At 50.5% G+C, this 10,781-nt stretch overlaps 1 protein-coding gene across 1 annotated transcript in view; it reads right to left on the reverse strand.

Annotated features, from left to right (window-relative positions):
- Positions 1 to 5,857: 5,857 nt before the first annotated feature.
- Positions 5,858 to 10,781, reverse strand: part of LOC108800051 (G-protein coupled receptor 54-like) — a 24,513-nt gene continuing 19,589 nt past the window's right edge. The window contains exon 5 of the mRNA XM_018571993.1: positions 5,858 to 6,266. Within this exon, the coding sequence (XP_018427495.1) occupies positions 5,892 to 6,266 (375 nt within the window). The 3' untranslated portion in view covers positions 5,858 to 5,891. The remainder of the gene's footprint in view (positions 6,267 to 10,781) is intronic.

Genomic DNA, 10,781 nt, shown 5'->3' on the forward strand with positions numbered 1-10,781 from the left:
GATGTTTGTGGCGGCCGGACATTGAGCGCTCCGCTTCATAAAAAAACAGTAGAAGAAATCGATTATAATTTGGCTCTTGCTTTGACCTTTTACCGGAGCCGGGCATTAGCATGTGCGCCCCCAGGGTACGCTGCGGGAAAAAAAACCGCCGGCGCTTTAATTTGTTCTTCGGAGACATAGCAGAGCTTTTATTAGACGACGGGTAAGGTCTCCTACGTGACTCACCGGCTGACTCACTTTGTCGGTTGCGGGTTCCGCCTTTCCCTCTGTGGCAGATGTTAGTAACGGCCATGGATTTAGTGCCGGTAGACATCAACCTGGCAACATACCGGCATGTCCAACACCATGAAATGGCAGCCTGCCCAGCGCCAGGATCTGGTGGAGCCGTGAGCCAGAGTATGGCGGTTATCGGCATCCCACTGGTTAGTGTGGGCATCTGGTGGTTGTTGGCGGGGAGCATGCCGGGTATTTCAAACATCCTTGGCCTCATCCGTGAAAGTGCCAATGTGCGCTCTTCCTTCAGTAGGAAGATAATGCCGAGCAGGAGAGGGGTGGAGAGGGGCCCGGGGGCGTTCGTTCCAGTGATGGTATCAGGTTGGTGATGGTGGGAGCCTAGACGCCGGGGGACTTGCCGGTACGATCGGTACCTCTATTCAAGTAGACTAGGATAACGCACAATAATGCAGATTATTACTTATTATTATTACTCATCACCTACATTGATGACTGGGATCACGTACCAATCTGAGAACATGATGATCCTATCTCTGTATCCTCAAAGATCCTTTTGATTTGCAGGGATGCCGAGGTACATAACACTGCTCCCTAAAGATGAGCTCCCTAAATTGAATTTCGATTACCTAAAATTTTGTTTAAAAAAAAATGAAAATTTTGGTAAAATTTCATCATTTTGGCAAAATGAATTGGAGTCAATAAAGGAAGGTGAAATCAAAGTGTTTTTTTCAGGGTGCAATTTAAATGGAGAAGTTCACTTCACCTACCCGGGACCCGCTCTTGTGAAAACAAACAGTGAAACAGAAAGTCAAAGTAACACAAAAACAAAGAACGCTAAGTCCTCCATTTCACACCGCTGCGTTCCGTGAATGCGCAACAAACACGTCCAAAATGTGCTTCTGATGCCATTAATGGCACCCCAAATGTGGCCGGACAAACGTGCGAACCCATGAAGCAGATTTTGCCACATGAGCTGCTTTCCTGCGTTGTGCCACCCACCGAAATCAACGGAAACTAAGGGGCATATTTCTAAAGCAGGGAATGTGACTTTCACCAAACATTCACTGGGGTGGAAGGCTTAAAACAAATAAACCTGGAAGTTTCACCTGCAAAGAATATTGAGGGTGAATGTTAGATTCACTGCTTTATAAATATGCCCCTCAATAAAATTAAAGGAGAACTATGAGGGGGGTGATTTTCACTCCTCCTCATAGTTCTAGCCGACCTGTGACAATGAGACTGTCACAGGTCGGCTCAGTAGATCGGGAGGTGAGCGAACACATACCGGCGCTCGCTCACTTCTCGATCATGCCCCTGCAGAGAGGGGTGACTGTTACTCACGGCTCCCTGCAGGGATTCCCCTTCCTCCCCGCTCCGATCCTCCAGCGCTGACTGGCGGAACGGACGGGGGAGGGGGCGGGCACAGCTGGGTGGATCTCAACAGTGATGTCGGTGATCCGCTCCGGCTGCGGCGTCTCAGTATACCGCGAGCTGTCGCTCCCTATATACTGAGCCTAGGGTGACGGGAGGACGCTAGTTTGTGTCCTCCCGTCACCCTAAGGAGAACTATGGGGAAAAACACTGACCTCATACTTCTCCTTTAAAGTAACTACTTTAAATAGATCCCGCCCCCAAAAAAGAAATAACAATCACACTCTCTAAATAAAGAAACAATAAGAATAGATAACAATGTATTTTTTCCTCGTACATTTCTGATGATAAAATTATTATTTTGTAGCTAAATTAATTTTTGCCGAAATCACTCCTCTCATCCCTCCCACTCGAGGGAATGCCTGCCGCTGGGGGCCCCAAAGATTTAGGATGCTGCGGGGAGCCCCATCCCCAGAATATTGAAATCAGTGGCTTTCCACAATGGACTGTTCCCCCGGTCCGGAAAACTCATCTCAATAGATAGTTACATAGTTACATAGTTACATAGTTACATAGTATTTGAGGTTGAATAAAGACACATGTCCATCAAGTCCAACCTATTGTGTGTATGCATGTGTGTATGAATACCTTCCCCTCCGTTTCACCACGTCGACACTCCCACTGTAAGCCTGATTTCAGCTTTCAGAAAACAGGATTAAATGAATTTGTAAACATAAAAACTATAAATTCATAAATTCATCGGCCGGCGTTTGTCTTTTAACATTAAAGGAAGATTTCTGCCGGAGTTTTGAATGAATTATTTCTTATACGGAATTTACGTTTCTCGAAGTTTTCTCTGCTCAGTTGGAAGCCGTTCCTGTTCCCGGGATTTCCTTTACGGGGTCACTGCATCTGTTACAGTGTCCAAAACTATATTGTTTTTTTGTTAGTTTTGTATACAAGGATTAGAACCCCTGTCAGGTCTAACTCCACTTTGGGGAGATTTACCTCTCCCTCTATTTCTGCTGGTGACCATTGTCGGGATGAAATGACGAAATGGAAATCCAACATTCTGAGTTGTCACCAGAACAGGAATAGAGGGAAAATCCTCCAATGGGGACACATGTTTCAGTCAAAGTGACACTAAACTCCGGAGTTAAATCTTAAAAATACATTCCAGTCCCCAAACTCTGAACAACAATGTCTCTTATTTGTGTATCACTCGGCTGGAGATCCTCCAATCATCTCTGACACTGTCCTTCCTTCTGGAGGGGGGCTACGTCTGTTCCCCGTGGTCCCTGTGTGTGTTGTACAGTAGTCACCTCTCCAAGCTCCCCCCCCTCCCAGGATGGACTACAATCTCATGTTTAGTTTACTAATTTGTATTAAGATTGTAGTCCATCGCGGGACTACTTTACAACACACACACTGGGGCCATGGGGAACAGACGTCAGGAACAGAGAATGTTCCTGGTGCCCTCTAGTGGTAAGTTGACAGAATTTCATTTCAGTTGGAGATCAAACAATCAATCGAAATGATCATCTGAAATAACAGACGTTCCAATATATTGATCAGAAGTGAAATAAAATAAGTACAAATATTAAACACATGATTACAACAACTTCATCTGAAGAAAAAAAACAAGAAAGAGCAAAACTAATAACAGCTACATTATATACAATCTTTATCACACTGCTTTATAATAGACCGCACACCTCTTGCAGTCCCTGTGCAGCAGAGCTCAGACACGGGGGGGGAGGCAGAAGCAGCACAAGCGACCAATGTGTGGTGCTGTAACGCTTATGTGCTACCAAGGGAAATGCTGGTAGGAGGAGAGAGCAGAGTGACAGACAGATGAGCTCATCAGACTGCAGCTTCATTGTCCAGTCACAGACTGGGGGAGGGATTAGACCTGTAAGGGATACTAGATTGCAACAGGGCAAAATCAGGTCTCCTGTTCTGCCAGACAGGGCTGTGCTCCATGGCAGAGCTGTGTAAATCTCAGGACTGGATGGACAGAATCCTTTGGCAGCTCCCATGTGTGTGTTTTATCTCTGAGTTTAGCTGTTTTCCCGGAGTTGAGCTTTAATACTCTTTATGATCCCTCAGTACGTGTGAGGTGGATGATATATAACGAGGTTGGTAATATATATAACCTTTCAGGTTCTATGAGGTGATGATGTCACCAGGTGCTGATCATCATTGGGCCCCTCGGAGTTTTACATCGAAAAAAATCAATAGCAATTTCCTTCTGCGACCTTTCACCGGTGGGGAATGTTCCTTCATACTGTACAGATAGAACGTATATTGTCATTTACTGAATGAAGGCGAGCGGATCTGTAATCAGAGGGGGGAGGGGGAGGCTCCCAGATCACCCGATTCACCATTCATGTCATGGGGTCTGACGGCCTCTACGGCCCTCGCTTAGACCACACAGTCCGGTCCCCTGGTGTCTAGCTGCAAACCTCCCAACCGTCCCCGATCCTGCTGGACTGTCCTGACATTTGACCAAAATCCCTGTAACCTGCCGGCCCAGAACATGTTCCAATGCCTGGGACTTCTTCCCACTGACTGCAGGGGCATTATTTCTTCTTCTGAACACCGGGGCATTCCTCCTCCCGCTGCCCACTGGGGCATTCCTCCTCCCGCTGCCCTCTGGGGCATTCCTCCTCCCGCTGCCCACTGGGGCATTCCTCCTCCCGCTGCCCATTGGGGCATTTCTCCTCCCGCTGCCCACTGGGGCATTCCTCCTCCCGCTGCCCTCTGGGGCATTCCTCCTCCCGCTGCCCACTGGGGCATTCCTCCTCCCGCTGCCCACTGGGGCATTGCTCCTCCCGCTGCCCACTGGGGCATTACTCCTCCCGCTGCCCACTGGGGCATTCCTCCTCCCGCTGCCCACTGGGGCATTCCTCCTCCCGCTGCCCACTGGGGCATTCCTCCTCCCGCTGCCCACTGGGGCATTCCTCCTCCCGCTGCCCACTGGGGCATTCCTCCTCCCGCTGCCCACTGGGGCATTCCTTCTCCCGCTGCCCACTGGGGCATTTCTCCTCCCGCTGCCCACTGGGGCATTCCTCCTCCCGCTGCCCACTGGGGCATTCCTCCTCCCGCTGCCCACTGGGGCATTCCTCCTCCCGCTGCCCACTGGGGCATTTCTCCTCCCGCTGCCCACTGGGGCATTCCTTCTCCCGCTGCCCACTGGGGCATTTCTCCTCCCGCTGCCCACTGGGGCATTCCTCCTCCCGCTGCCCACTGGGGCATTCCTCCTCCCGCTGCCCATTGGGGCATTCTTCCCCCCACTGACCACTGGGGCATTCTTCCTCCTGCTGACCACTGGGGCATTCTTCCTCCTGCTGACCACTGGGGCATTCTTCCTCCTGCTGCCCATTGGGGCATTCTTCCCCCCACTGACCACTGGGGCATTCTTCCTCCTGCTGACCACTGGGGCATTCTTCCTTCTGCTGACCACTGGGGCTTTCCTCTTCCCACTGACCGCCAGAACATTTCTCTTCCTGCTTACCACTGGGGCATTCTTCCTCCCACTGACCACAGGGGCATTCTTCCTCTTGCTGACCACTGGGGCATTCCTCCTCCCATCTACCACCGGAGTATTCTTTCTCCCACTAACAAAGGGTTGTTCCTCCTCCCACTCACACCAGGCCATTCTCCCTCCTGCTGACTGCCGGAGCATTGTGGGGGAAATGACAAGGTCCCCTGCAACCCGATGAAGTCCCACTACCCAGATGGAGCGGCAGCATGAGGCACCTCCTCAACTGTGCTGGACAGCCTGCAGCATCAGATGGTTGACCCCCCCAAACCCCTCTGTGAGCAGCGCTGCAAATAACGATTTCACCGTTTTAGTTTTGGGCGTTTTTGTGGCGTTTTCATTCATATTTATTTTTATGATAAGATCCGGTTCAGTGACACGGGGCCGATATTTCAGCATTTGTATTTAATGAGCAGACGGTATAAATACAAAATAGAGATTTCTTACAGACAAGACACAAGACGATCCTTCCGGTAAAAAAAAAAAAAAACCCATTCGGCTGAGATAAAATTCCTGATGATCTCGTCCCTCCGGGAGATCTGCCGCTCTTGAGATTGCCGCGCGTTTGCGTGGGGGGTCTGTGGCAGCCAATCACCTTCCCCGGAATTCCAGGAAAGCTACGTTTCATCATAATGGCTGCAGTCCTAATATTGGTCTCTGTTCTGCGTCCTTCGAGGTTCTGCCACCAGTTCCCCCCCCCCTCCCCCTGTCCATGCAGAGAGAGATAGATCGCCCTCCACCTTTACTTGAGTTCATTGTTTGTGGACTCCATGGCCACGAACTTCATCTCGTTGTTCACCGTGCCGGAGGTGATGCTGCCATCCCTGACTTTATTGCGGAACATGAAGGGGAAGGCCTTCTTGAAGGACTTCCTGAAGCTGGCGCCCATAAAGCCGTAGACGATGGGGTTGATGGAGGAGTTGGCGTAGGACATGCAGTTGGCCCAGGTCTTGATCTTGTAGGTGGCGTAGTTGGCCTGGAACCCCGGGTAAAAGCCCTGGAACAGGCTGAAGAGCTGGATGGGGCCCCAGCAGATGGTGAAGAGCAGGACGATGACGATCACCATCTTCGAGATCTTGCTCCTCATGGCGATGGTCCTCTCCGACAGGAGCTGCACCTGGAAGGGAAGGAGATTGGGCATTGGGAAGGAAGCCACAAACAGAAAAACTAAGAGCAGTGGTAGTAAAGGTTCTAGATATCAGGGGATATCAACTGTGGCCCCTTAGTGTTTAGATGTGTCCCCTGCACCCCTTACAGCGGTCAGGACCTTTAGTCCCCCTGTGAACAAAAAAAGTGAACCGTGAAATCACAGCACACAAAAACGTGCACATGGGTGCAAGGTCCTTCAATAAAGAAGGGACCTCGATTCCCGACCCCCCGGGGCGCAAGGCTCCTGACAGGGGTTGACACTGTTGGTCCACCAACCCGAAGGCCGTGGACCCCGATTCTTTGGGGACCTGCCGAAACAGGTCCCACACAGTACTAGGCAGGGGGCTCTCCCAAAGAGAGACCCCTTCCTGGGTTGGGAGGAGACAGAGAACCCCGTAAGAGGCACAGAATCTCCTCCCCACATCAGGAATAGGCCCCGAAGAAACCTGCACCCGCTGCATCTGCATCATCATCATCAAATAGAACGGTGGTGCTCATAGTGATAGCCACAGGTGGCACCGTGCACAACAAGCATGTAGAAAGTGAAGGTCACCGGAACTCACAGAATAACATTGAATCTTAGTGAGTTATTGACTTATTGCATTAAAATGTCACATGTATTAACCAGCCAGCGTTTCGGGGGCCAAGCAGGGTCCCTTCCTCAGGGCAATACAGTAACCTGTGTGGCCCTTGAAACGTTGGCTGATTAATACATGTGACGTTTTCCTTCAATAAAATAGGGCCAGGCCTCCGCCTCCTCGCCCTTCACCTCGCCGATAGTCAAGTAAGGGACCCGGGCGGGCCATCCAGGCTGCCCGGGCCCCTTACACGAGTATCGGCCGTACCCCCCTGATGGCTGCCCTGGCCGAAGGATCCAGCAGTAGCTTCGGCTGATCCTTTGGCTCTCTTCAGCCGATCCGAAGGACTGCTGTACGGGCTACTCACTATAGCCCATACAGCAGCCGAGCGGCTCGGCTGAGCCAAACCCATATGCTTCGGCTTGGCCGAGCCATATTCCCAGCCGAAGCCTGGAGGAAGCCAACCGATCTCCACGCAAAATGGCCGCTGATCTCACGGCTTGCTCTGGCCCGGTTGTAATGAAAGATCAGCGTCCCCATATGACCTGGGGACGCTGATCTGTCGTTAAACAATAACAACTGGGTGGAGCCAGCAGTGACATCACCTGCCAGCTCCGCCCAGTTGTTATTCATTTGCTGGGATTTGTTAGAAGACTCTGGCGGTGGGCGACCAATAGGAAACAGTTGGGCGGAGCTAGCGGTGAAGTCACGGCTAGCCCCGCCTAATTATTTTTATTTTGGCGAACATTCAGTAATATTCAGGATATGAAGCGCTATATTGGATTGCCAAAGACTGCTGACACTGCCGGAGACGGTCAGAGGCTGGGGAGATGCTACCGGGGAACGTTAGAGACTTGGGGTATGTAACATGAGACTGCTAGAGGTCACTGATATTACAGCCCCCTTTACACATAAATACTCTCACTGCCGGGCGCTGTGTAATCACGCACCCGGCTTCCGTGCGGCACCCGGCTTCCTCGCTCCCTCGTCACAAGGTGACAAGGGAGCATGAAGCCGGCTTACGGGAAGCCGTCTCCATGCTCCCTTGTGACGAGGGAGCATGGAGCCGGCTTCCCGGCCTATCAGAAAGCCGGGCAGCGTGTAATGACTCGCTGCCCGGCTTCCTCATACCGGAAGCTCAAGTGTGGGAGCATTTGGGCGAGTATGAGAACTCGCTCAACTACTCGGCATCTATACTAGTGCTAGTATCGGTATCGGTATCGCTGCATCCCTATCTAAACCTCAGACTGATCCGTGTGGTGGGCGGAGTCACTGCTGTGATCACAGTACAGGAGCTTCTTCCGCACGGTTGGAAGGGATACAATGTTTCACATGTGAAATGTAGACGAGAGCTCCCCCCACAGGCCGGATTGAAGACTGCATGATATCAGTTTGCAATATTTCTGATTTAGCTGACTTTAAAAAAAAGAAAAAAAAAAGCTCCGACTATATTAAATAAATGAAAAAAATATGTCAAAACCCCTCTGCACATTCCTGCTACACTGAGGCAATATTTTAAATGACGTAAATGACAGTAACGCCTCAGAACAGAGCGGCCGACGGTGATTGTTTGTATTTCCATTTGTCCAACACGGCAGGCAAGACCAATACAGGCAGCCGGCTACACGGCAGAGCCACATAGAAGGCTGAGTGCATACAGTGGTGCAGGCTGAGGGGACATTTGCATACAGAGATTTGGATACTATTTGAAGGTGTTTCAATGTCGCCTTTTACATACACCTGAGCAGGGCCATCTTTAATATTGATTGGACCCTGGGCAAACATTTTCTTGGGCCCCCTGCCACACCCTGCCCCCCGCCATGCAATTTTGTCCCGCCATGCAATATTGCCTGCTATATGCCGACAGCACTGAGCCGCGCTGCAGCTGGGAAAGATCCCGACAACATTATCAGGATCCACCCCGCTACCTGATTGATAGCTGGCTCTGCCTCTCTAGATACAGAGCCAGCTGTGCCAGCCCCCTCCCCGGTGCTGAAGAGGTGGTAGTTGCAGACGCAGCATTAGCACTAGTTTTTGGGGTACAGGGCCCCACAGCAATGACTGGGCCCGGGGCAGCTGCCCCTTTTGCCCTGCCTTAAAGACAGCCCTGCACCTGAGGTCACATGATTCTGTGCTGTGCTGCATGCTCTGTTCTATCCATGGCAGTGGGCAGGATTGTGAACACCTGGCTCAGCAACGGGTCTTCCCAGAGGACCTGATTATCAACCACAAGGGGGCTTTACAGTTATTGATTGATTGATTGATTTATTAATTAATTTCAGGTATTCATATAGCGCCAACAACATACACAGAGCTGTACACACTGCACGTTCACATCAGTCCCTGGCCTAGAGGAGCTTATACACTATTTACTTATTTTTTATGGTCAGCACCAAAAACGATTCATTTTATTAAGCAGATATATTTAAAAATGGATAATTATGAAGTACAGTATTGTTCATTCTAAAGGTGCCCATACACCTTGCGATTATTGTACGATAATCGCGGGAAATCCCGCGATCGTACGATAATCGCAAGGTGTATGAAAGGCGTGCGACCTCTGCTACTGTAAGGTCGCATTACTTTTCTCTTACAAGCATGTTCGAAAACCCGCCGAGAATCGTACGATTGTTGGCGGGTTTGCGGCATGCAAGTAAGACAAATGGCGAACGGGCCGGTGTGCGCAAGCGCACACTGCCCGTTCAGCATTGCAGTCATCGGAAGTCCTCCTCTAAGGGGGGCGCGGCTTGCGATGATCGAGAGTACGATCTGCCTGTCCAAGATAGGCAGATCATACGTTTTTTAAATGACCTTACGATCTGCCTATCTTGGACAGGCAGATCGTACTTGCGATCATCGCAAGGTGTATGGCCAGCTTTATAATGGACTCTTCCTTGGAGCCTTCTGGTGGTGGGGGGTTAGGGTCATTTTCATGTTTTTTTCCCCTCTGTCTGCAAGCAGCGGTTTACAGAGCTCAATAGCTCCAGCTACAATATACACACACAAGTGAATGGCTTATTAACAGTGACTACTCCCTCATTGGATGAGCGGATGAACCCGTTTGTGGTCTCAATCAGACAAAGTGATACTCCAGGACAGCAGCTTACGGTTTGCTCTCTCTCGTTCTCTCTCTCTCGTTCTCTCTCTCTCTCATTCTCTCTCTCTCTCGTTCTCTCTCTCGTTCTCTCTCTCTCGTTCTCTCTCTCATTCTCTCTCTCTCGTTCTCTCTCTCGTTCTCTCTCTCTCATTCTCTCTCTCGTTCTCTCCCTCTCTCGTTCTCTCTCTCGTTCTCTCCCTCTCTCGTTCTCTCTCTCGTTCTCTCTCTCTCATTCTCTTTCTCGTTCTCTCCCTCTCTCGTTCTCTCTCTTTTTCTCTCTCTCTCTCCTCTCTCTGGTTCTTTCTCTCGTTCTCTCTCTCTCTCTCGTTCTCTCTCTCTTTCTCTCTCTCATTCTCCTCTCTCTCGTTCTCTCTCTCGTTCTCCTCTCTCTCTCTCTCTCTCTCGTTCTCTCTCTCGTTCTCTCTCTCTCTCGTTCTCTCTCTCGTTCTCTCTCTCGTTCTCTCTCTCGTTCTCCTGTCTCTCTCTCTCTCGTTCTCTCTCTCGTTCTCCTCTCTCGTTCTCTCTCTCGTTCTCTCTCGTTCTCTCTCTCGTTCTCTCTCTCTGGTTCTCTCTCTGGTTCTCTCTCTCTCGTTCTCTCTCTCTTTCTCTCTCTCGTTCTCCTCTCTCTCTCTCTCGTTCTCTCTCTCTCTCGTTCTCTCTCTACCTTCTCTCTCTCCTTCTCTCTCTCTCGTTCTCTCTCGTTCTCTCTCTCGTTCTCCTGTCTCTCTCTCTCGTTCTCTCTCTCGTTCTCCTCTCTCTCTCTCGTTCTCTCTCTCGTTCTCTCTCTCGTTCTCTCTCTCGTTCTCTC

The sequence above is a fragment of the Nanorana parkeri genome, unplaced genomic scaffold, assembly GCF_000935625.1.
Source record: "Nanorana parkeri isolate BGI_ZX_2015 unplaced genomic scaffold, ASM93562v1 scaffold1894, whole genome shotgun sequence".
In the NCBI taxonomy this organism is placed as follows: domain Eukaryota; kingdom Metazoa; phylum Chordata; class Amphibia; order Anura; family Dicroglossidae; genus Nanorana; species Nanorana parkeri.